This window comes from Scylla paramamosain, chromosome 10 (genome assembly GCF_035594125.1).
Source record: "Scylla paramamosain isolate STU-SP2022 chromosome 10, ASM3559412v1, whole genome shotgun sequence".
Classification (NCBI taxonomy): domain Eukaryota; kingdom Metazoa; phylum Arthropoda; class Malacostraca; order Decapoda; family Portunidae; genus Scylla; species Scylla paramamosain.
Genome location: NC_087160.1, coordinates 3,876,202 through 3,900,000, shown reverse-complemented (window position 1 = coordinate 3,900,000; position 23,799 = coordinate 3,876,202). Strand labels below are relative to the sequence as shown.

The 23,799-nt window shown below is 42.3% G+C and overlaps 3 protein-coding genes and 1 long non-coding RNA gene across 9 annotated transcripts in view; 2 read left to right on the top strand and 2 right to left on the bottom strand.

Annotated features, from left to right (window-relative positions):
* The window catches only part of LOC135104126 (mucin-2-like), an 82,276-nt gene extending 74,742 nt beyond the window's left edge, over window positions 1-7,534 (top strand). Inside the window, exons 6-8 of the mRNA XM_064011155.1 lie at window positions 563-730; window positions 2,241-2,450; window positions 3,035-7,534. Of these exons, the coding sequence (XP_063867225.1) occupies window positions 563-730; window positions 2,241-2,450; window positions 3,035-6,109 (3,453 nt within the window). The 3' untranslated portion in view covers window positions 6,110-7,534. The remainder of the gene's footprint in view (window positions 1-562; window positions 731-2,240; window positions 2,451-3,034) is intronic.
* Window positions 7,535-8,731: 1,197 nt separating this feature from the next.
* Window positions 8,732-23,716, top strand: LOC135104122 (kinetochore protein Nuf2-like). Of its 6 annotated transcripts, XM_064011144.1 has the most exons (11): window positions 8,785-8,863; window positions 10,347-10,384; window positions 18,208-18,442; window positions 18,631-18,778; window positions 19,120-19,214; window positions 19,530-19,643; window positions 19,869-20,015; window positions 20,772-21,001; window positions 22,402-22,593; window positions 22,833-22,995; window positions 23,172-23,716. In XM_064011144.1, exons 3-11 carry the CDS (start codon window positions 18,233-18,235, stop codon window positions 23,253-23,255), a joined length of 1,383 nt encoding a protein of 460 aa, XP_063867214.1. In that variant the 5' UTR covers window positions 8,785-8,863; window positions 10,347-10,384; window positions 18,208-18,232; the 3' UTR covers window positions 23,256-23,716. The 6 variants fall into 6 exon arrangements, with proteins under 6 accessions (XP_063867213.1, XP_063867214.1, XP_063867216.1 ...); XM_064011143.1 differs by lacking the exon at window positions 10,347-10,384 and having other exon boundaries at window positions 8,732-8,863; XM_064011146.1 differs by lacking the exons at window positions 8,785-8,863; window positions 10,347-10,384 and adding an exon at window positions 16,815-16,921.
* On the bottom strand, window positions 11,237-16,395 carry LOC135104121 (uncharacterized). The gene is made up of 4 exons (XM_064011139.1): window positions 16,321-16,395; window positions 14,719-15,149; window positions 13,247-13,359; window positions 11,237-12,530 (listed from the first exon to the last, which is right to left on the bottom strand). The coding sequence occupies exons 2-4, from the start codon at window positions 15,136-15,138 to the stop codon at window positions 12,329-12,331; spliced, it is 735 nt and encodes a 244-aa protein (XP_063867209.1). The 5' UTR covers window positions 15,139-15,149; window positions 16,321-16,395; the 3' UTR covers window positions 11,237-12,328.
* LOC135104125 (uncharacterized) lies at window positions 22,658-23,746 on the bottom strand. The gene is made up of 2 exons (XR_010270309.1): window positions 23,611-23,746; window positions 22,658-23,566 (listed from the first exon to the last, which is right to left on the bottom strand). It is a non-coding gene; the product is annotated as an uncharacterized LOC135104125 (long non-coding RNA).
* Window positions 23,747-23,799: the final 53 nt, after the last annotated feature.

Sequence of the window (23,799 nt, the reverse complement as noted above, 5' to 3'; positions counted from 1 at the left end):
TCCCCGATGTGCCATAACCGGGTGTAGGGGCCAAGGCTGCCTATTACACACGAGGACGAGAGCCATGTTTGGTGAACGTGTAGACCTGGGCCCTTCACTTACACACACACACACACACACACACACACACCATACATAGGTAGTGTGTAGTGGAGTGTGGACGAAGGCAGCGTCTCACAAATCATGCCAGTCACGTGTCGCTCCAGAATGGCTGAATATAGTAGGAGCGACATAAAAAGTGGATCTATTAGCGGCCATGTACGACTTTCTGTCGGAAAATGTTTAGTTTACAACCTATAAATGTGTCCTTGAAAAATTATTTGAAGAGGGAATTATCAGCTCATTAACCAGAAAGCAATATATAAAACCAAAACAGATAATAATAATAATAATAAACTTTACGTCCAAAATCCTTTGTTTGTTATCTAATAATCGTGTTCTCGAAAATTCATCTGAAAAGTTACGAGCACAATGAAAAAAATAGATAAGTAATAATGCAATGACTCAATAGATAGGAAAATTAAGGAACATTTTCTAACGTGTACACCTTTTTGCCCTGCAGGAAGTAGAGGACCACAAGGAAGGGAAGGCCGACCTGCGAGCCCTGACTGAGGCGCGGCAGGAGCGGGGCTGGGAGGTGGCGCGGCCCGAGAAGAGAGTGGTGCACGAGTCCGCCAAAAAGTGGGGCACTGTGGACACTGAGGACGTGCATGAGACGAGCCGCATCCAGGTGAGTTCCCTCGTCCCGACCCTCACACAACCTCGTCCCTTGACCAAACCTCCGTCCCCTGACACCTTTCTCTTCTTTTATCCTGTGGCCATTTTTTTTTTCTCTCTCTCTATCGCCGCAATTAATTGGGAGTCGTGTCGTTCATTCAAACATTCAAGCCAGGACGTGTTACTGCTTGAAATCAACTTATGTAATTTGCGTCTTGTAGCCCTTTGCCTCCTGTTGCTTCTAATTAGATTAACTCTTATCACTGATTGACATTTTTTTTTTTTATGATTAGTGATACTCATCTTTTCCTGTCGTCTCTTAAATAACTCTTTTAGCTTCGAAGGGACTGTGTTAACTACTTATCTCTATTTTTTCTGTTTCTCTGCAAACCATTTTTACAATGTTCTCTATTGTTGTTGTTTGCAACAACGCACGCCCACGCAGACAGTAGGCCCACGCAGGGGCGTGGGCCTACTGTCTAGTGACTGGCCATGAGTGCTCCGAATGAGGGCAAAGGTCGACCATGACGGTGAAAGACTTAGTGTAGTTTCTAAAGACACGCATCACTGACAACAGATTGAGTGCTTGAGCAGTTCGAACCTTTTACGGTCGTTAGAGTTTATATTTCAGGTCATGTAATCAATTCCCTCTGTTTAGTAGTTAAGGAGTTCCCCGACTATACTTATAGGGTTGGTTGTAAAACTATCTATTGCCCAGTTTATATGTATCTATCGCGAGCCCAACAATGTCATTATTATCGTCAAAGGAATTACATACCAATTTATATAACGGAGGTACTAACCGCTCCCTTTTCCTAAACCAGGTGTAAACATAACGCCCTTAAACCAAGGGCCTGAATACCCTATTCTTAGTGTGTAAAGTAGTTAGTGCCTGTACTTTGAGACCCCAACCCCACTAGTGATTAAGGCGAAGAAGAAAAAGAAAATGAAAGCGTCATTAATGAACCAAACAAAATCTACAAACACTAAAAAGTTTAAACTACAATTACTTCTTATGTTGTAGCGTCAGTGACGCTTTTCAGAATTGTACCTTAAACTTGCACTTCACTAAGCGTAAGGAGACGATATAATAGTCTAAAGGGTTCCACACACCTGAATTAACATCATTAACATCTTCGTCTCTGATTTTACTTTCCACAGTCCATTAATTCAAATTCTCGTGTCTAATGTTATGCTTTTCAAGTCTGTCATCTGTCGCTCCTGCAGTCGTCCTGTTTCATTAATATTCTAACTTAAGCTTGTGTTTGGCCTCTTTCTGATTAAAAGGGGCTTTTTTTATAGTTTCTATGCGTGAAGTCGTAAATAGTGTGTGTGTGTGTGTGTGTGTGTGTGTGTGTAGCAGGATAAGTAGTTAGCGTGTTTATGTAAAGTATAGAATTGTATGTGCCCGCGTGAGTGCTTGAGTGCGTGTCTGTGTAGCACGTAGGGTAAGTAGTCAGTGTCTGTAAAGCATAGTACTGCATGTGCCTGTATGTGAGTGTCTGAGTGCGTGTGTGTTGCAGGACGGACACGTGGTGACGGAGACAGAACGCACCACGCAGCACGAGGTGTACGAGAACGAGTCGCTGCCGGACTCCGGGTCGTCGCTGAGTGACGGGTCGGTGCACGAGGAGGCGCGCGAGACCCAGCACAACATTGTCCACACCAAGGACGAGGATATTGTAGAGTACTACGGCGTTCCCAAAGGCGGCACTCTCGCTCAGGGCGTCAAGGTGAGCACGTCTGGCTGTCTGTTTGTCTGTTTGTTTGTCTATAAGTTCTTCCTTTCTTTTTTCTCCTTCTCGTTCTTTCTGCTTCTCCTTCTCCTCTTCCTTCTTCTTCTTCTTCTTCTCCTTCTCCTTCTCCTTCTTCTCCTTCTCCTCCTTCTTCTTCACACGACCTTTTCATTCACTGCCTTGTTTCTATCTGTCTCTTTTGTTAATCGAAATATAGATCAAATTGAAATTCTTTTATTATTACTTCCTGTGAATACCAGCAAACTTTCATACCTCTTCCCCACAAACGACAGTCGCTGTAGGTCACACCTTTCTCTTCCACACAGTAGTTAGCTTTCTACTTTACTGCATCTGGTGTAAAGTAGCACCGCGATATCAAATAGCACTGCCAGGACTATCTAACATTCCTAGTTCACCCCTCCAGTGTTTGCTATGCTTATCAAAGTGGATTAGAAGTACGTTGGGGTTGATAGATAGCAGCAGATACACACAGGGCCACGAGGGTACGTAAGGATAGAGAGCAGTAGTTACACACAGGTTAAAGCTCCCCTGACTGACTGGAGGGACGTGTCTTCCCGCAGCTTGGCGAGGGGATGCACGTAGTGAGTGAGGACTTCCACGAGGACCGGGAGGGCGAGGACCTTGACTCGCTAAGTGAAAGGATCCGTCGCGGTCGCCGGTTGGGCATCCTTAAACCGAAGACCCGAGACACCACGGAGCGGACAGACGCCATCACGCGGCGCCCTCTCGACTACCACGAGGAGGAGGAGACACGCAAGTCAGAGACCAACCGCTGGCTGGAGAACCACTTTGGTAGCGAGTCCGGCCACTCAGGCAGCTCCCACCACGACCCTGAGGAGGAGGGCGGCCTGCACACGGCGGGCGGCAACGTCATCACTATCACCATGAGTCCGCGCCCCGCCACGCCTGAGGACGTTCCCGACGCGGCGCCCTCAGCCAGGCGTCAATGGGATTCCCCCGCGGCGCCCACCTTCGCTCGCAGCTCCAACAACAAGGCGCCCCCTCCCCCGCCCCCGCCGAAACCCACCTCTTCCTGGACCTCCCCCTCGGCGGCGTCCCCCCGCCAGCAGGGTCCCCCCAGCATGCCCAGCGAGGAAATCACCCACTCCATGATCGCCGAGGCGCGGTCAAAGCTGAGATCAACAGGACGCATTCTGGACGAGAGCGAGAACAGCACGCCGCCCACCAGTCCCCCGGCCAACGGTGTGCGGTACAGCGGCCCCCAGGAGCGAGTGCAAGTGTTCGCCTCGTCCCCGAGCTCCTTCCCCTCCCCGCCTGTCTCGCCCACCGGCCGCGTCCTCGACGACCCAGTCTATAACAGCAAGTTCAGGTCGGGCAGCCCAAGTGGTCTCGTATCCTCCAGACTCTTCTCCACTCCCTCCCGCAGCTCTCGGCCCGCCACACGCTCCCCGTCAGACAGCCCCCCGCCGCCTCTGCCCTCCACGCCTCCGCCCACACAGAGCAACAACGTGGGCAGGTCACAGTCATTTAATGTTACCAACAAGAACTGGATCAACAGCGGCTCAAAGACTCTGTACTCCCGCCCCCTCAACTCCAGACTGAAGGAGTTCCGCAGTGAGGAGCAGCTGGACGGTGTGGGCCACCCGTCCCCGCGGCGCTGGACGCCCTCGCGGAGGGAACTCTCCCCCGAGCCCCCGAGGGAGGTGACGCCGCCTCCACCCCCACGCTCGCGCAACTCACATTCCATCCACAGCCATTACAACACTGCACCCACCAGGTCCTCCAGAGCCTCCAGGACCACCGAGATTGCAACGCAGACCATCGCCCGGGACTCCGCCACGCAGACCGCCTCCTCGCCCGTGCCTCCGCCCCGCACCAAACGTAAACACAAGCCCAAGACTTACTACTTCGGTCAAGAATCGGCACCCTCTATTTCCTCCGAGAGGTTGCCATCCAGAGGCCCCATCACCACCACGACCAGCGTTTCCTACTCCAGCACAAGGAGGGACAACCAGTCGTCCCCAAAGGTGGAGCGAAGGTTCCGCACCACCAAGACCATCACCCCCGTGGTGGTGCCCGCCAACACCCACACAGAGCAGCAGGACAAGCTGAAGAATCGCTCGTGGCACTACCGCAGCATGGACGAGCTGCGCACTGGCGCTGAAAGCACTGCTAGAGAGTCATGGACCAACACCATTGACCCTCGCCGGAAGCCCCGCCACTACTCCCACACTCCCAAAGAGCCAGAGACTCAGACGTTGCCTAAGAAACTTTCCAACGGCACAGCGTCGCCCAGCAGGACCTACATCTTTGGCAGCGACCGGCCAGACCACAGCTCCGGCAAGAGGGAGGTGGAGAGTCGCTCCTCTAGCTCACATCTACACAGGTCTTACGGTGGCTCGATGGTCAATGTGTCTCTGGCAGGAATGTCTTCCCCGAAAAGCAGCGTGTACAAGACAGAAGTGCAGGACAAGCCAGCTCCACCGCGCACCGTGCGGCCTGTCCTGAGGAGCCACAGCCTGAACATCAAGCCTGCGCCTCTCAAGGCTGCTGACTCCCCCACAGAGGCCATGCCGCCCACCACCAGCTTATCCAGCACGCAGCGCACCTCCACCATGTACCGGTCCTCGCCTTACCTCAACCTCAGGAGCCCCAACCTCATCGCCACCATTGCCCGCTCCAACTCCACTCGAAGGACAGACTCGTACGAGGAGGAGGACGAGCACGAGCATGACAGGTCACCTGGTGATGATCGACATCGCTCCGTGCACACCTCACACCACACCTCCCGCCACACCACCACCAACAACATCACCAACAACACCAACAACACCAACAACAATAGGTACACAGAAAGCAAGAATTACAGTTCACATATCATCAGTAACAACACCAGGAATGCCAACAACAACACGGACAGCAACAGGAACACCAGGAACACGCCCGTCGCCAACAACGACAACACCGCGGTGGAGGAGAAGAGGAACAGGTTCATGAAGGACCTCCTTGCCACGGCGCCCGAGCTGTTCCACGCCATACACGGCGAGGACGATGGCAAGAAAGGGAACGAGTCTGGCAAGGGCAACCAGTCGCCCCCAGAGTCCCCGCCACAGCTTATCAGGCCTCCAGGCTCCCCTCTCACCTCCCCGCCTGCCGCCTCCCCAACCACCACTACAGCTCCTCGCGTCTTCACCTTCGGGAGGGGCGAGGGGAGCTCCGTGAAGCGGTCCCCGTCAGCTCCACACGAGAGCAACAACAACCGCCTCAGTAGTCAAGGGCGCAGCACACTGAGCAGCAGCAGAGACAACCTGAGCAGCCCTCAGCGGAACAGCCTCACGTCGCAGTACCACCGCCAGGCGCAGCTCATGAACAGCAACCCAGGCACCGTCACGAACTCTCTCAACCGCCCAAAGTTTAACCTCAAGTCTGACGGAAGATCATCACTCCTGTACTCCACCTCCTTTCGTAACCGAGCAGAGCAGCAACAGCAGCAGGCTTCCCTAGGCTCGCGTGACCGCCGCGGCTCGGACCCAAGGGACCACAAACCACACACGACCCCAGGCTGGAGGGACCACCACGCGGAGCTGGTAGGGAAGCACCAGGGTAATGTCACCTCCAACTTGACGCGGGATGGTGCTGTCCTCATTCCCATCCGAGACTGGAACAGCCGCTGAGACTGATCGCCTGGTGTCTCTGATTTTATTTCCTCTCTCTCGTGCAGGATTTCATGTGGTCAGCCATGCGTGGGTTGGCTGGCAGACGCTTGTTTTTTACTATGTACTGCTGAGGACGATATGAGGTATTGAGGAGGAGGAGGAGGAGGAAGATGAGGACAGCAAATATTAATAAGAGAATGTTAAAGCTTTACAATTTCCTTTTATGTATAGATGATGAAGAAATGTGGTAAGGAGGAATAGAAAGGAGGAGGAGGAGGAGGAGGAGGAGGAGGACGTTAAAGCTTTACATACATATAAAAAAAGCCACCACGTGACTGCCATTAGCGCGTGAGGACCTCAACCACCACAGAATGGAGCGCGTGCGTCTGCCCCGCGCTGGACCACTTCCGTACTTCGTTATCGGCACCTCCTTCATCACTGGAGCCGCGATCGTCCAACGCGGGTGATCAGGCCCAAGATTTCATGGAAGCTCTCCCGGCCTCGCCCCAGTGTGAGCTGCGGTAGAGCTCGGCCAGTCAGCCTGTGTGAAGCTATACTATATAGTTCCATGTGCCATAACCCGAGGGAGGGAGGGAGGGAGGAGGCGCCCTTCGTGGTGGTAGTGGTGGTGGTGGTGGTGGTGTGCGGCCAAAGACTGTATCATGTATGAGTGTGTCAATACCACTACATTCTTTGGTGCAGCGTGCCGAGCGTGTAGTGAGGCGGCCGGCGGGGACAGGGACAGTAGGAGGGTTTTTGCTCCGCGTTACTACTGTTATTGCTCCGTGAAACTAGGAGAGAGAGAGAGCGGCAGAGGAGGTGTTAGAAAGGGAGAGAAACAGGAGGTAAAGAGGCGTTGGTGTGTTCGATGCTTGCCTCAGCTCCCCGTCAGCCGTCAGGATCACTAAGGAGGGACTGGCGAAGTGCTCTTAAGGTGCAAGCAAGCAGTCCCCGCCTCCACTGCTGGGTAACTGCCATTACGTGCGTATGGATGTAACTTGTATATACATTATGTAATTTACTTTACCAATGAAAAACATATGAAACTAGTAATAGAGTATATAAAACGTTAAGCTAAAAGATGATTATGTACTATAGCGTGAGGAGAAAGTACTAGTAACTATTGCATTCCCGTGGCGAGAGTGTCACGCGAGCTCCGGAGCGGCTTGTGTGGAGCTGGATGTTGGAGAAAGTTGTGTTTATACACTAACTAATACCTACTATGTCTTCCATATTCACGATACATGTGTAAATTAAATAAAAGCGGTGGAAAGTGTTCACGAGGCGAGGCGCTGTGACGCTCACTACCGCGCGTCGCAGTCCCGGCTCTCCTGCTTCACTAACAAAAATATTAGTTCGATACTTTACTGCATCTTCGGGTAAATTAAACGTGCATTTCCATGTATTGATTTTGTACTACTGTCATTAAACTATTCATTTTATTCTATATAAATTTTCGTATCCTTTTGTGCGTTGAACAAATATGATGCATTTGTATGCGAAAGAGGTAGTTGAAAAAAAGAACAAAGTTAAAAGTAATGTGATGTAATGAACAAAAAAATTGAAACTAGATTTAGAGGTATTGGGGTGGTGGTGGTGGTGGTGGTCGAGACAGAAGACGGCAAGAATTACGTGATCACATTCCCACTTGCTTTCTGAGAGCAATGACTAATAGACAGGCACCGCATCGGCTGTGAGTGTACTGGTAATTCGAGCGCCTACACAAGGAAAGCAAGCCGGAACAAGGCCAATGAGTATTAAGTTTCATGAGGCGGACCAAGCCTCGATCCTCACTGAGTGACTGCAGCGGAAGAAGCTGCTCGTGAAAACTGCACACACGCAACTTTCTTCAAGCAGGCGGAAGAAAAATGGAGAACGGAAAAAAGAGGAAAACGAAAAAGGAAGAGGAGGAGCAGGAGGATCACACAGGAAGAAATAAAAACAGACCTGCAGGAATGGAACTAGTTCTCAAAACAGAGTGGTAAATTAGTGGGATAGACTCAGTAAGGTTGTTAGTGCTAGATCATTACGGAGCTTTAAAGATCATTACGGAGCTTTAAGAGAAGATTAGACAAATTTATGTATGACGATGACAGGTGGAAATAGATATGTATGTTTCATACAGCGACTGCCACGAGCAGGCCGATGGCTTCTTGCAGTTTCCCTTATTTTTTTATGTTCTTTTCATGTTCCTTCATATGTTTCATTCTTTCTGTGTTCCCTATGAGGTTATTTGTGGTCTGCTATAATAATGTAATAGTAAGAGACACAACAAAGGTGAGAGAGGAAAAGAAGAAGAGATAGTTTAATCACGTATTCCTGTACATGATCCAAGTGTAAGTTAACATGCTCAGTAATCACAACAGATAACGTACTACGTGTAGTTTCAATAAGGTGAGCAACAGTGCCAGAGTGCCGTGCAAGAGACCAGGCATTTCCTTTGGATCATATGGCACTTTCTACTCCTACCCGGTGCTGTTTGGTGTCAGGAAAAAAGATTCGATGCTTTGGTGTCTCGGTATCGCCCGAATGAAACAGTCTCCGTTTGTTATTTTACCTTGGAAGTGTTTTTTTTTTCTGCCTTTTTTTCTTTCTTTCTTTTATGAATAGCAAAATAAACTGTGCATAGTGAACTATCCTACGATCCATCATAAAAAGAGATGAATCCAAAAGTAGCGAGAGTCGGCGGGCACTCTTCAGTTTACTTGCTCGCGTGACCAGTGCAGTCCCACGCCTCCTCCTTCCATTCTACTCTCAAATTCCTTCTTCTCGGTGAGTTAAACTGACCAAACACCATATTAGGTACATGTGCATAGGCCAGTGAGGTTGTGAGAGTAGACAGAGGGCAGGAAGAGGTGGAGTGGAGTCAGGAAGCAGGAAGAAAATGAGTCAAGGGTAAGGGAGGACACCAGCAGGTTTAAAGTGCCTGCCTGAATCAGCTGTTCAATTAAAAGTCCGCTCCCCACCGCCCCTCAAAGATAATACAAGACCTCTTATGTAATCTTTGACCGCCACTCAAGCAGCCCTTCATGCCTCCACCTCCACAGCTTGGCCTGCTGCCTCGCCACAATTGCCGTGAAGAATTGCTAGCATTGCTAACCTCACGCCTGAATGATGATTGATCACACCATAACAATGGAGATTTGATGTCATATCTGGAAACCCTGACGAACTTTCTACGCAAATAATTGATATTTTCTTGGATATGACTAAGTGAGCGATATAATATATATATATATATATATATATATATATATATATATATATATATATATATATATATATATATATATATATATATATATATATTTTTTTTTTTTTTTTTTTTTTTTTTTTTTTTTTTTTTTTCTTTTTTTTTTGAGGATTAGTAACAACTGACCAAACTGAAGCAGAGTATCAAGTTGGGCAATAGCTTGTCACCAATTTCAAGGTCAGACGCTTTCCCAGCTATTTGAGGGGAGGACATTAGACCTGGATACCCCGCTACCCCCTCCCACCTTCAGTAATCGCGCCCAGAAACCGGGACACCAGGTGAAATGTGACCGGTTGGCAGAGCGCGTTTTGTCATGAGAAGCACAAAAATCCCTATTTTACACAGACTTGTATGTTCCAATATTTTCTTCCAGGAAACGCTTGCTACCATGGTGCAAGGCGAGGTTTTGTATCTTTTCCTCACGAATCATCTTTTTTACCATCCTGAAAGTCAAATTAAGAAATGACAGGCTAAATATGTAGGCATGCTATTTAATAAAGGTGGGACGGGTAGGGGGAGCAAGGTCTATCCCCACCCCCCTTCAAACAGCTGGGAAGGCGCCTGCTGACCTTGAAATCAGTGACAAGCTTTGGCCTGATGCTTATTAAGATGAAAAAATTGTTCAAAAAATCTGTTCGTGAATCGATTTGTTCGTGAAGAGTAACGTTCGTGAACCGAGGTTCCGCTGTATTTATTTATTTATTTTTTAACTGACATGTACTGTAATTTCATTTAGGTATTTATTTATTATTTAATTAAAGAGATAAGCACAGCTAAATCAACTGACCAAACACTGAGATAGGATATTTTGTTGGACTTTTGAACGGTGTTGTAATATATATATACTCGTATATATATATATATATATATATATATATATATATATATATATATATATATATATATATATATATATATATATATATATATATATATATATATATATATATATATATATATATATATATATATTATATATATATATATTTTTTTTTTTTTTAGGGGGAGCGAGGAAAACAAACTCAACCAATCTGTCTGAGGTAGGATATTTTTCTTGGATTTTATGAACTAGGTAGTAGTGTTGTACTTTTTTCTTGTCAGGAAGGGGAGGAGGAAAACTAACTCATGTAACCAGACTCTGAGGCAGGATATAGTTTTCTTGGGTTTTATTAACTTGTAGTGTTGTACTTTTATTTATTTTTTTTTTATTTGTATACTTGTTTATTAATTTATCTTTTTATTTTCATTTTTTTATTATTTATTTATTTTTATTATTGTTTATTTATTTATTTATGTATTTTACTTTTGTTCTATTTTATTTTTTTATTTTATTTATTTATTTATTTTATTTATTTTTATTTATTTTTTTATTTATTTATTTATTTATTTATTTTTATTTACTTTTTTATTCATTTATTTTTTTTTATTTTATTTATTTATTTATTTTTTTTTTTTTGTGTGTGTGTGTGTGTGTGTGTGTGTGTGTGGAAGGGAGCAGGCAAGGGTAGGAAAACTTAACCAACCAACCACACTCAGATAAATTTTCTTGTATATTGGTAACTGACAGTGTTGTGCCATAATTCTTGAAGAAAACTATAAAACTTGACCAACCAAACTCTTAGAGGCAAGTCATAATAGAAAGAAGAATGAATTCCGTGGGTAATTAAGTCTGGCCATTGGAAGGTGGACCAAGCAAGCAGCAAGAACCAATGCAAGTTTGCAAGCTAAGTGCTAGTTAATTACTGCTACATATTCACAACTCCATGATTTTTAATATTTTCACTTTTCTGTGATTTTCCTTTTTTTTCTTTATTCTTGTGTATACCATCACTTTTATTCTGGTTTCTGCAATGAAATATTAAGGAATTTTTTATGCCACTCAAACAAGACTATTCAGAGAAATAATTTATTGAACATTATAAGTGAACTGAAATATATTCAGCAACATACAGAATGTTTTTTTTTTTTCCTTATCAAAATACATATCTAGGTAATCACCTAGTCACCTCTTAACATAACTTGTACTACCCTTCAGTGTTTATGCCATACAAAATATTCAACTCATGATTTAATGATTTGTACAGTAACTCCCCGGAAACATTGATGGTTATGGGGAAAGACAAATGCTGTGCAAGAAATGGTGCTAATGAGTAATGAAGGTGAATGATGATTACATTGCATCAACAATATAAATTTTCATGGATGCACAACAGAGCTGAACAAAACAAGCACTTGTCTGGAAAGGATGTACAAGGTTTGGGTGAGGTGAGAGGGAGTGGGATGAAGAAATACTGAGTGGCTTTGCATATTGTGAAGTTCCTTGTAGTGATTTGGAGACATTAGAGCATGATGAAGTCAGCAATGCTACAGCAAATGTTGGTGAGACCAGTAAGGAGTAAAAGGAGGAAAGATGGAGTGCAGCAGTTAGGTGATGAGAGATGAGAGATGAGGTGATGAGAGAGAGACCACATTCAGTAATCTGAAGTAGGTGAAGTAGATGGCAGTATTTGTGGGCAGATGAAAGAAAAATGCATTGAATATCATAGGGAAGAATTAAATGACATCTAGGCTGTTCATCATCATTTTGCCAAGAGTGAACATGAAGCAAACCTTTGAAAGGATATAATGATGATGATGATGATGATGATGATGATGATGATGATGGTGGTGGTAGTGGTATTCTAGTAAAGTATTGACAGCGCAACATACATTTTGTGAGCCATAAGCCATGACTGTTGCAAGTGAAGGTGTCTCATTATAAAGTAAATATGTTAATTTGCTTATGACTAAAAACTGAATCAAGCTGGAAACTCCAGTACATTTTAATATATAGTACAGTACTGTAACATCATAACCCATCTAGAGTAAATCCATAATCATTTAGGAGAATTGGAAGAACCACTTTCTTGTGAGCCTCTGAGGCTGCTGGGATGAAGCTGTTGGTGATCTTGGTGATAGTGCAATCCTGTAACTGCATAACCTATCTAGAGTAAATCCATAACCATTTTGGAGAACTGGCAAAACTCTTCCCTCGTGAGCCTCTGCGGTTGCACACAAGCTGATGGGACATAGTTGGCAGCGGTCTTGGTGATGGTGGCCCGGCTCACATACTCCTCAGGGTCCATTATGTCACTTGGTTGGGGCACTGGGTCCTGATGGCCTTGGGAATGTCGCACAGCATCTGCCCTGTATGAAGAGTGATAGTAATGCTTATCAGACCATTATCTTGAAAAGTAGGTTTTGAGATGGTTATGAATCACCCTTCAATCACAAGGAAGGAATTGAAGGTGCAAAAACCCAGAAGTATCCCATAAGGTGTCTTGAAGAACCATACTTGAAGAATCATACAAGATTGGTAGCACACCACAAAACCACTGTAAAGCCACACTGCTGCTTATAAGCCTGGCATTATAGAGGCAACATATATGAAACAGCTTGAATTTTGTAACCAGTAAATGTCATGGAAGGAAGAGCATTAAGAAAGTAAGGTTTCCAGTAATGAATTATGGTTCTGTGTCACAAGGAGTGGTGAGATGAGATGTATGGATGCATCCCACTACTGTCACCCCAAGTATGCATTCAAGACAGCAATAAACATGGCCTATGTCATGGTGTAGTAGTGCCTCAGTGCTCCTAGTGGTAAGGGATAGTTGTACTCACAGTAATGGCACTACACACAATAGTTAGTCTTGCTGTACATGATTGTTATAAGATTTTTTTTTTTTGTGATGACTATACGTTTATGATGTCTTGTCTCATTGTGTTGTGTGAATAGTGGATGATGATGTAAGTAATTTGACAAAAGTTCACTGACTAAGAAAGGAGGCTTTTTATCCAGCTCCATATACTCGTAAGTATTTGCTTGCATGCCTAAGAGCAGTGTGCGATGGAGGAGCACCTACCTGATGTTTAGAGTGTTCCTGAGCTGTGTTTCCAAGGCTCCTTCACTGACGTCCAGAGACACTAGCTCCTGGAACACTGAGCGGGACTTGGACACATTGACTTTCTTGGCAGGCTGTTGGGACAGGAGCATGTTACGGTGTGGCTCTTCACTACACTGTACAGATATACTCATCAATGCTACTAAAAAATAACACATAATTATGATGATGATAATAATAATAATACAAAAGGTTAAGCAAGTGATTGACATTTGTAAAGCTGTTCATTAGTTCATAATCTGAGTTTCTGTCAAAATTGTAGAATTGGGAAACTTACAATAATAATGTAAATGTTGATCATGCTTCTAGCTTTGACTTCATTTATTTATTATTATTATTATTTATTTATTTATTTATTTATTTATTTATTTTGTATTATTTTACTGCAGTTACTTCACTGATTTATCAAAGCTGCAGCAAAGTACCATAAAGTACAGTCACATACATTGCATACATGCTAGAATGACAACAAGACCTTCCATCATGCACTGCATGGAGGAAATATACAAGTTTTTTGGTGCATGCATTTGCCTCTTTATTTTTGCTGTTTGTTGAACACTTGGTGAACATGAGAAAATAAGGGAAGCTACAAGAAGCCATCAGGCCTACACATGGCAGTCCCTGTAGGAAACATTTTAATGGGCTGATTTGTCCCTGCATATCACCATCTGGCTAAAGATCATATACCTGCAGTGGTTCATTGTAAATTAAAATAAAGGCCTTGATACTAGTCATCATATGCAAGCTTCTGATAGATGATTGACTTTAGTACATGCTTCAGATGGATAGATTACAGACTTCATACTTTACTCTATTCTTATTTTCCTTAATTCCCAACTGGCCACCTCTCCAAAAAACAGTTGTTTGTTTCATGGATCAGTGGAAGAAGGCAGTGTCAGTATGCCTACCTTTGTTTCTACACACTAAAACACACATTTCACTGTCACAGCAAAGACTTTTGACAGTGCCAAGAGAGGTGGCCTGGTGGACATTTAAGAAAGGTATGAGTAGAGTAAGTGGATGTTGAGATGATACAATCCATCCACCCATCTGAAAGTTGCAGTTGGAGCCACGCAAAATTTGAAGTCCGTAAAAAAAGTGCACGTGAGAGAAACTGAAGATTCTGGCAGGAGAGCAAGACCACTTGGGAGGTGGAGAGGAAGAAAAAATGTAATAAAGTACCTCATGGCCAGTCCTGCTTTGGCTTGTTTCCCCGTCCTGCCATGGCACTACAGAAAGGCTTTGGCTTGTGTTTCTGCATCCTGCCATTATTACAGAAATAGTAAATCAGGATGTGTGAAAGAAATGCTATTAGAAAGAAAGGACTTAGACAAGCAAGGAGGCAGTGTTTGGATGGGGATGGGGATGAGCAGAGGAGGCTTTTCTGCCACAACCACCCCTTTGCAAAGACATTAGAGAGAGATAGACTGTACCTGTCTTTTTAGCCTTGCATTTGTACTTGGAGAGTCCAGCTTATCCTTTAGCAGCTGAGATACATTGGGTTGTATCTTCCTGGTTTGAGCAAGTTGTGTTGCTACATGGAGAGTTGAGTAGATCTCTGGTTCATCATACACACTGCCAGTGTTGAGTGCAGCTGTGTCAGCCTGGCTCAAGTTACTAAGTGCCTTTGATGCTTTGATGCACTTCCCTTGTCTCCTGGTACTGTCTTTTTTGTTGACACTTTGTTTTTTCTGTAGGCAAGCAGGGTTCTTCATCTGGGTGTTGACAAGGACCCGGGGACCATTGCCGACAGTCCTGTGGTGGACCTGTGAGGTCTTGCTGGTGGAGTCCAGACTGGCAGTGCTGGACGCAAGATTGGCATAGACATGTCTCTCTCCATCTTTCACTTCCATGCCTCTGTTGCCTGGATTAAAGATCACTCATTAAGATTAAAACATCCAAGAAAGTGCATAATTATATGCAATATTTCCAAGTACATGGGTGCTTTAATGTTCCTGCTTTTCTGGTGTCAAGAGCAAGGGCACTAAATGTCTATAATGCCAAGGCACAGGGCAAGTTGATTAATATTCAGGATCTACTGCTGTACTATAATACTGCTGGAAGGAAAGTGAAATGATCAGTCCAGTATTCTATCAAACGCCCCTGGGGATTATAGAAATAATCTCAGCCTTCTAGCTTCCAGACAATGACTGTTTACCTACTTCACAGTGAAACATGACACTTTTTCATATCGTGGTCTGGAAAGATCATTAGTGAAATTAATTAAATTAATGAATCTAAACTTAACATAACTTTACCTACCATAGCCCTCAGATAAAAACACAAATGTTATTTCATTATTATCCAAGCCTTTTTTCTCTCAAAAGGGCTATTTTTGAAAGGTCATTTAGATAGTTAGGTTGTTATGGGTGTTTTTCCTCCTTGGCTGGCACGTAATTCTTGTTAAACTGGTAAACCTTCACCAGAACCATGAAGACATCCTTGAAAACACCAGTAACTTCTACTACAGCTCGTGAAAAGAAGCAGAGATTAGCAAACATTTAGGAAGTATTCAGATAATGGAAACATGGTGGAGTAAACCAGAAATAGACAGACATACAAATATGTTGATACACAGACAAGGCTCAAATAATAGACACTTATAGACTTAACCTGGAATAGATGACTGATAAAAGACTGACAGACAGTTAGATTGATGGATGGATGGTTAAAAAAAAAAAAAGCCCTCATCTACGTTAGTAACAAGTAACTCAATCCATTCTGCAAAGTTGTGACCACAAAAGTTCAGATGTATTTTGAAGTCACAACCTTTCGTTTCTATAAACTGATCGGGACATAAACTTTAATATATTCTTATAAATGTTGGGTTTGGGTGGTTTGGATATGTGTGTGTGTGTGTGTGTGTGTGTGTGTGTTCCAGGTGTAGGTGAGGTGGTAGGTAGCGACCAGCTGAAGCATTCGCAGCACCTCTTCTCCCGCTGCTGTACCTGTGCTCACTGGTAATAAACACGAGGTAAAAACCACACACTTTTCCTGAGCCTGGCAATACGGAAGAGGAAGAGGGGCCTACCTACCCCTTGCACACAGCCCACTTGCACGGGTGACTTTGTAACGCCCACCCGACGGCCGCTGACAGCCTGACACCCTTGGGTAGGCTGAGGGCGTAAGAATGTAAAAAAAATAAATAAATAAATAAAAAATGCGTTTTTATTGCCATTTAGTATATTAATCGGGGAAAAAATCTACAATATAAAGGAAATACAAATTTTGTGTAATTAAAAATTAATATATAAATAAATACTTGTGGTTTCGGTATGATATTGTCTGTTCTATGTCAATATTTGTTTGGTATGAAATGAAAGTCCAGTTTTAAGCCTCAGCTAAATAGATCGTAGACATAATTAATGGTAAAGGAAAGACCGACCATTGCACCATTCAAATAAAACAAAGTTGTAACATTCCAAATCAAAGCTTAAAAGGTAACGAAAAGATTCTAATAATAAGAAATAATAACAGTGCTGCTCATTGAAGAATTATGCATAAGACAACTACTCCACCCACGTTTCTACTGGGGAGAGAGAGGGGTGAGGGAAGGGACTCGAGGCGAGGAAAAGAGGCACTCATTTGACTAAGAGCAAGAGTGACAGCCTGTGGAGGATTTGAAAACAAGGCGAGGTGTGCTGCCGCTTTTCTGCTGTTGTGGTGTTAATGAGTTGGTTTGTGTACCAGTGAGTATTTGTTCATTTATTCATGGGCTACTGTTTATTAATTTCCTGGAGTCTTTCACAGCTTAACGTGCAAATAAGCTGAATATGGCCGCTTGATATGTAAACTCCAATGGTCAAGACACAAAACACTTCGTACAGCTGGTCCCTGCGCGCCACTGGCAATGAAACACAACCAGGTGTATCTGTTAGCACATCATAAGTAATCTGGGTGAGAATATTGAGCCAGGAAGCGAAAATAGGGGAGCCATCATAACACGGTGTCTGAATTATTGAAGTGTATACTTTTTCGAATGGTGGATTACTTTTTACTTATTTATTTATTTTTAGTTGTTCTCCACCGTGGCAGGATGTTATCATGGTTACTATACATGCTAGAGTTACTTGTATAGAAAGGAAAGTGATTTAAACTTTGTAATTATGGAGGAATTAATGTTACTTCAATTTCCAATCAAAAATTTGACTGGGAAGAATACTTCCCTGATATGCCTTCATAATTTTTCATTTTTACATCTTAATTAACGGGTAATTTGATGTCCTTGTAGACTGAAAAGGTGTGGGGAGTATTCTTTTATGCCTAGGAATAATGAGCAGGAGAATAGTGAAGGAAAACAAGAGAAAAATAGGAGAGGTCTTTACCACCACCTCCCTCCTTTCTTCATCTGATCTTGTGATTTAATAAGTGTGTGAAGTATCATATTTATGCTCTTGTTGATTAGACATTTGCAGGAATTAGCATTCACTCATAATACTGAAATAACATTGACATTTCCATCAAAACTCAGGGTTATGTTTATATTAATTTAGTTCATTAATTTAATTGCTGATCCCTTCACAGTGTAGGTCACTAGTAAACAAAAACATCACATTTTTACCCAGAAATGTAAAACCACTCTCAAAACTAATTGGTAAAGGTAATTTTTATAATCGTAATTTTTTTGTTCATAGTTTGTGTCTGTGGTTTTTGTTCTCTTTCAACAATAAATCTGTTTAGCATTGGTCAGTGAGTGACTCCAGAAACCAGAGGCAAGACATATTTAGTTAAATCTTTAAAACATGTTACTGATGTTATTACTGACATCTGAGAGGTGATGGAGGGGGTTGGAATACTGCAAATAATGAGACAGACAGGGGACAGCAATGCATACTTGTTTTCATTGTATCAAACTGCAGCAACACTAAAATTGTTATTGTATTGATGTCAAGAAGTGTTATGTGAGCCTTTTTTTGTTTCAGGTGAACTGTGTGGAGAGCAGTGAAGATGGCAGAAGCTTCAGCCATCCCTGGGCCGTCCCAAGGCAGTGGCGCCATGCAGGGCTACACTGACAGCCAGATCATTACCATCATGGCTGAAATGTGGGACCTCAAGCTAAACCCTCATGAGTTCCAACAAATGAAGCCAGAGTTTGTGCAGAAAGTCTACTATGCATTTCTGAAGGATATAGGAGTCAACTTGGAGAGGCTTAATCAGGTCAGTCTCTCTCTCTCTCTCTCTCTCTCTCTCTCTCTCTCTCTCTCTCTCTCTCTCTCTCTCTCTCTCTCTCTCTCTCTCTCTCTCTCTCTCTCTCTCTCTCTCTTATTTATTTATTTTTTTTTGTGTGTGTGTGCACATGTGTACAGATGATAAACAAATAGACTAAATTTTTATTATTTTTGCAGATTCCACCCCAGTTGCTTGACTCCATCCAGTCCACAGAGGATTACATTGGGGCTGTTAGACGCTCAGTGTTGGTGTCACACATGAGGAATTACTTCATATTAATCTACAATGATGACTCCTTCAGGCTGGCAGACATCATCAACCCAAGTGTGTCATTTTTTGTAACCTCCATTCTTTCAGTCCATGTCTCCCACTTCATCCCTCCCATTGTGTGTGACTTACAGACTTGCAAGAAAGATATTTTTCAAAATCCTTGATGCTTCTGTTGTGTGTTCATTATATTAGAGTAGTTTGGCTGTTGGCTGCTGCCCTGTGGAACTCTGTCATCAAACCATGGCTATGTGCTTAGAAATTGTTAGGAACAGGTGTTGGATGTAGTGACAGGAAGGTTGATAGTGTTTTTACTGTGCCATTTTGGCATTCTTGAATGTATTTATGTACAGAGTCATATTTGTTACTACACATTGATAAATGTTTTGTGTTTTCAGAGCCCAAGCGGACCAGGAGATTCTTTGCAATGATCTGCAACTTCATGTTATTCACAGAGAGATTCTGTAAAATGGCGGAAGAGAAAGAAGAAGAGGTAGTAATGCAGTGTCGCTCATAAGGGTTTTTCCTTTTGTATCTCAAATTTCTGTCTACTTTTCCTGGATGACTTGCAAGTTCTTCTGTGGTTGTCTCCATTTGCTCCTCAACCTCTTGTCTGTCTGTATGTTCAGCCAACATACTGGGAGTTGTCATATTCACCTAATGCCTTCACATTCTCACTTGGTCTGTTCAGGTTGCCTTTCCTCAAGGGAGATCTCAGCCTGGTATAGAGATAGATGGTAATGAATTGTATTTATTGACAGACTGAATTGTTTCTTCATGTGTTTGTAACATGAAGGTTGGATTTCAGGTGAATGTACTCATAGAACGGAGAGAGAAGATGAATGCCAAATTACAGAAGCTTCAACAGCTCATCAGTGATAGGAAGGTGGAAAATACAAGGAGTGAAGTGGCAAAGGAAGAGGTAAGAATTACTACTTGTAATTGCCTTAGTTCATCTTGATGTATCTTTCTTCAGCAAAAATTGAGGGAGATGTATATTTGAGGAATATAATGTTTTTGCTCAAATATATTGATACCTTACAATGCACAAGACACAGTGACAGTGACATACTTTGTAACATCTGTAGACTTGCTTAAAAGTCTTCTATTTTGAGTTGGACTTTCTAAAAGTAATTCTTGGTTATAGGAAATAAGAAGATTAGATGAAAAAACCAGGGAAATAGAGAAGTGCCAAGAAGAGAAGTCTGCTCTCAAGGGTCAGCTAGAAGAACTCAAGCTGTCGTTGGCCAGCTTGAAGACAACGAAGAAGGCTGCAGAGCTGAAGGTTGAGGAGGTGAGGTGCAGTAAACAGATGTCCAGGAGTCACTGGATTGTATTCTGAAATGCTTCTGTCCACACCTTGACTACTTTCAAAAGGCTTTAATTAAAGGGGTTTTAAGGGTGTTTTTTATGGTTTTAATGATGCATTAAAAGTTTTCTACATTATTAACAGGAGAAACACTCTTGAGAACCTGGCCTTTGAAAATAGTCGTGGTGAGAAAGCAAAGCATTTCTGAATTATGGCTCGCTTTCACAAGGTGTAATGTTGTGTTGTTGTGTTGTGTGGCTGTGGTGTCACCATGGCCACTTCAATCCATTGTATTTATCTTTAGTTTTGTAAAGGATGTCATAGATTTTTTATTTCATGGTTATTGGTATGGCTAAGCTATATCTGTATAGATACTTGATAGGATGACAAAACTAGAAGAGGTGATGAGAATATAATGTATTCCAGGCTGACACATGCATGTAATGTGAGGATAGCCAATTCAGGGCTTGTACATGTATTCACAGTCACATTGAGAGGCACTTCCACACGTACTTCAGTCCATGATGGGAGAGGAACTTTCAGTGCTTTAAATAAATGAAAATGTTGTAAATTTATAATATAATTTCAAAAGAAATAATTGACAGCACAGGGAGTGAATAATGGTGTAGCTCAATTCTTCTGTGTGCTATTTCATTTTGCAGAATCTTGCTTATAAATCCCATTGTTCACAAAGGTCATGCTTTGAGGTACTGTTCCATGCAAAATATAACTATTTCCCAGGTGAAGGATGAGGTGCAAAAATTGGAGGGCCTTGTGATTCAAGCCGGTGAGCAAGAGGAGATCAACAGGAGGAAGATGAAGATTGCATTACTGAAGGAGGATAACCAAGACTGGAAACACCATCTGAACCTACTGCAGCAGAGGATTAAGATAAAAACTTCAATGAAGGAGAAAATTGATAAAATCATACTTGTGGTGCAAGAGATTGAGCTTGAAAGATCTAAGACAGAGTAAGTAAAAAATTAATAGTAAAGTAAAATCTCAATAAGTTGGACTAATTGGGGATAAGGCCAATCTGACAACCAAAAATCTTACTTCTCCAAAATTAGCATTTTAATTAAATTCCTTGATCACAAAGTGTTCAATAAGCCTTCCTGGAGCATACTGGATGTCAAAGCCATGCACTGTTACCCCTTCAGTTGTTGGATTTACCATTTGTATACAGATTCATCCATGTTTTCATGTTGTGCCTTGCCCTGTACAGGCCCCCTTCCCTTAAAAGTATCTGACTTAACCAATATCTGATTTAAAGGGATCCATCCAATTTAGTAACATTTTACTGTACTTGTATACACAACTGTCAGGTACTGTAGGCTTCTCTGCCATGACAGTAACCTTAAAAACTCCTCACTGTTTTTAGATCTAGTAGGTGTATTCTTTGGTTGTTTCTGACTTCCTTGTCATACTGGAGTTGAGCCACTGAAACCTTAATTAATGATATATGCTTCATCTGATCCTAGCCATTCATCTTTCCTTGGTCAGTGAGTGACCAAAGTGTACAAACACATGAGCAATATGAAACTGAACTTAAGGCATCCTTAAGAATATTCAGTGCTGTGAAGATAATGTCAAGCTCAAACTGACTGTTCTCTGCCTTACCCTGCTTGAAGATCACCATAAATTTCTCTCTCTCTCCAGGCACCTTTTACTCATGCACAAAGGCACTGCACCTTGTCATTTCATCTTCCATAGGCCTTCGTCATTTCATCTTCCAAAGGCCTTCGTCATTTCATCTTCCAAAGGCCTTCGTCATTTCATCCTCCAAAGGCCTTCGTCTCAGTACAAGTTTCAGTTTTGCTTACTTGATTTTCTTTACAGACTGTTTATTTTTGTATTATCAAACTATCAGTGTATTTATTTTCATCAGTTCCACCTTCATTCTAATTGCCCAGGTGCTCCTGCATCCCTCATGCACACTTCACTGCTCTCATTACTATAGTACCAGTACAGATCATGACCTTTGTCTTCTACATGTTGACTTTCATTTCTAATTTGTAGAAAATACAGAAACGAGGAATGTACTCCACAATACGAGATGCTAGTTTCTGGTATGCTATTTAACATTTTTCAGAAATTTGCATAGGCCCAAAAAAAAGCAGTATGAAAACAAGCATCCAAAGCTGAAGAGTACTTACAAGGGAGTTAAAGAATGGTGTGCAATAGCTAGCAAGTATCCAGTTTAGGTGTAGGAATAGGGTTAAATATGTCCACAGACTATAGGTAAAACAGGTCTGCTAAGCAAAATCTGGTTTTCTTATTCAGTACTTAAGCAAAAGGTAAAAAAAATAAATAGATAATAAAAAAAAATAAATAAAGGACAGGGAATGATGCATAACTTCTACTTCAACAGAGAATTGAAGACCAGCCTTGAACAAAAGGTCTTGGAAATCTCTCAGCTTCAAGAGGAAATAAAAAACCAAGACACCCAAAATATGCAGTTGACAGAGAATCTGAAATTGGTAAAAACCAACAGTCAGTCTATGCTGGAGACCTGGGACTGTAAGAAAGAAAGCCTGGAGATGGAGATCAAAGAACAGAAAGGGTAAGTTCCTCTGTCTAAAACAGAGATGAAATGTAATGAGAACTTTGATTGAGAGATCATCAGGTCATTCTGGGTACATTTTATATACAATAATGTCTTGTCAAACATTATACATGTACCAAGGCTGTAAGAGGAGCCAAGACAAGGCACACCACTCTTCCCCCTTTGGCTGTATGTTGTACAATTGATTTCTTTCGTAAGGTTAGAGAAATATGGTTAGAAAGTTGTACATGTTTCAGGGTGCTGGAAGATTTGCACCGGAAACTTACTGAAGATGACATTGCATACAGTGACGGGATAGACACTATTGCTGAACTGGAAATGCAAATAAAACACTCCAAGGAAAAAATCAGCAACATAAATGCCATGGTGAAAGAAAACTACAAGATAATGCTGAATGCAGTAAGTGCTCTCTACAATACATATATACTTATAACTTCAGTCAAGTGACATTTGAAAGAATTTTTTCATCTTTACGTTGTGGACATCAAGCATAGTTTAGTGTAAAAATTTCTACATAACCTTGCATTTGTTTATTTTTTATTGCACTTTTCTTTATATTGTATATTTATTTGCAGGTGGAGGAGAAGAATATGGACATGAACAACACCCTCTCAGAGGTTGCCGAGTGTGTAGAAGAATTCAAGAAGTTGGTAGGGTAATCCAGGTTGAATAAAACTGGTTGGAAGTAGAAAGTAGAAACTAATCATCCATTTCTCCTTAGTCATGTAATCTATTCCTTTTTATCAATTTTTCCTAAAATGCATCTAATCTTAGTCATTTCATCTGCTCCATTTTATCGATTTACCCTCAAATTCATCTAATCGCCAAAAATAACTGCTGCAAGTTTTTCTTAAGCTAATCTTAGACATTTCATCTGCTCCATTTTATCGATTTCCCCTCAAATTCATCTTATCTCCAGAGGTAACTGCAGCTTTCAAGTTTTTCTCAAGATATCTTAATTGAAAAAAACCTGCATTTATACAAGTCACCTTCCAAATCTGTCAGTTGAAAAACCTGCATTTATATAATCTATAGGAAATAGGATTAGGAGTCGCCTTCCAAATCTGTCACTTCCACATTGTGGTTATGTTCGTCACATTCAATAAAAATATACTCAAAACAAGTCTTTGAAAGCCTGGCATAAAAAAAAAAAAATATTAGCTTTGTCGGGGGATGTGGCTTGTTAGGATGGTAGATATAAAA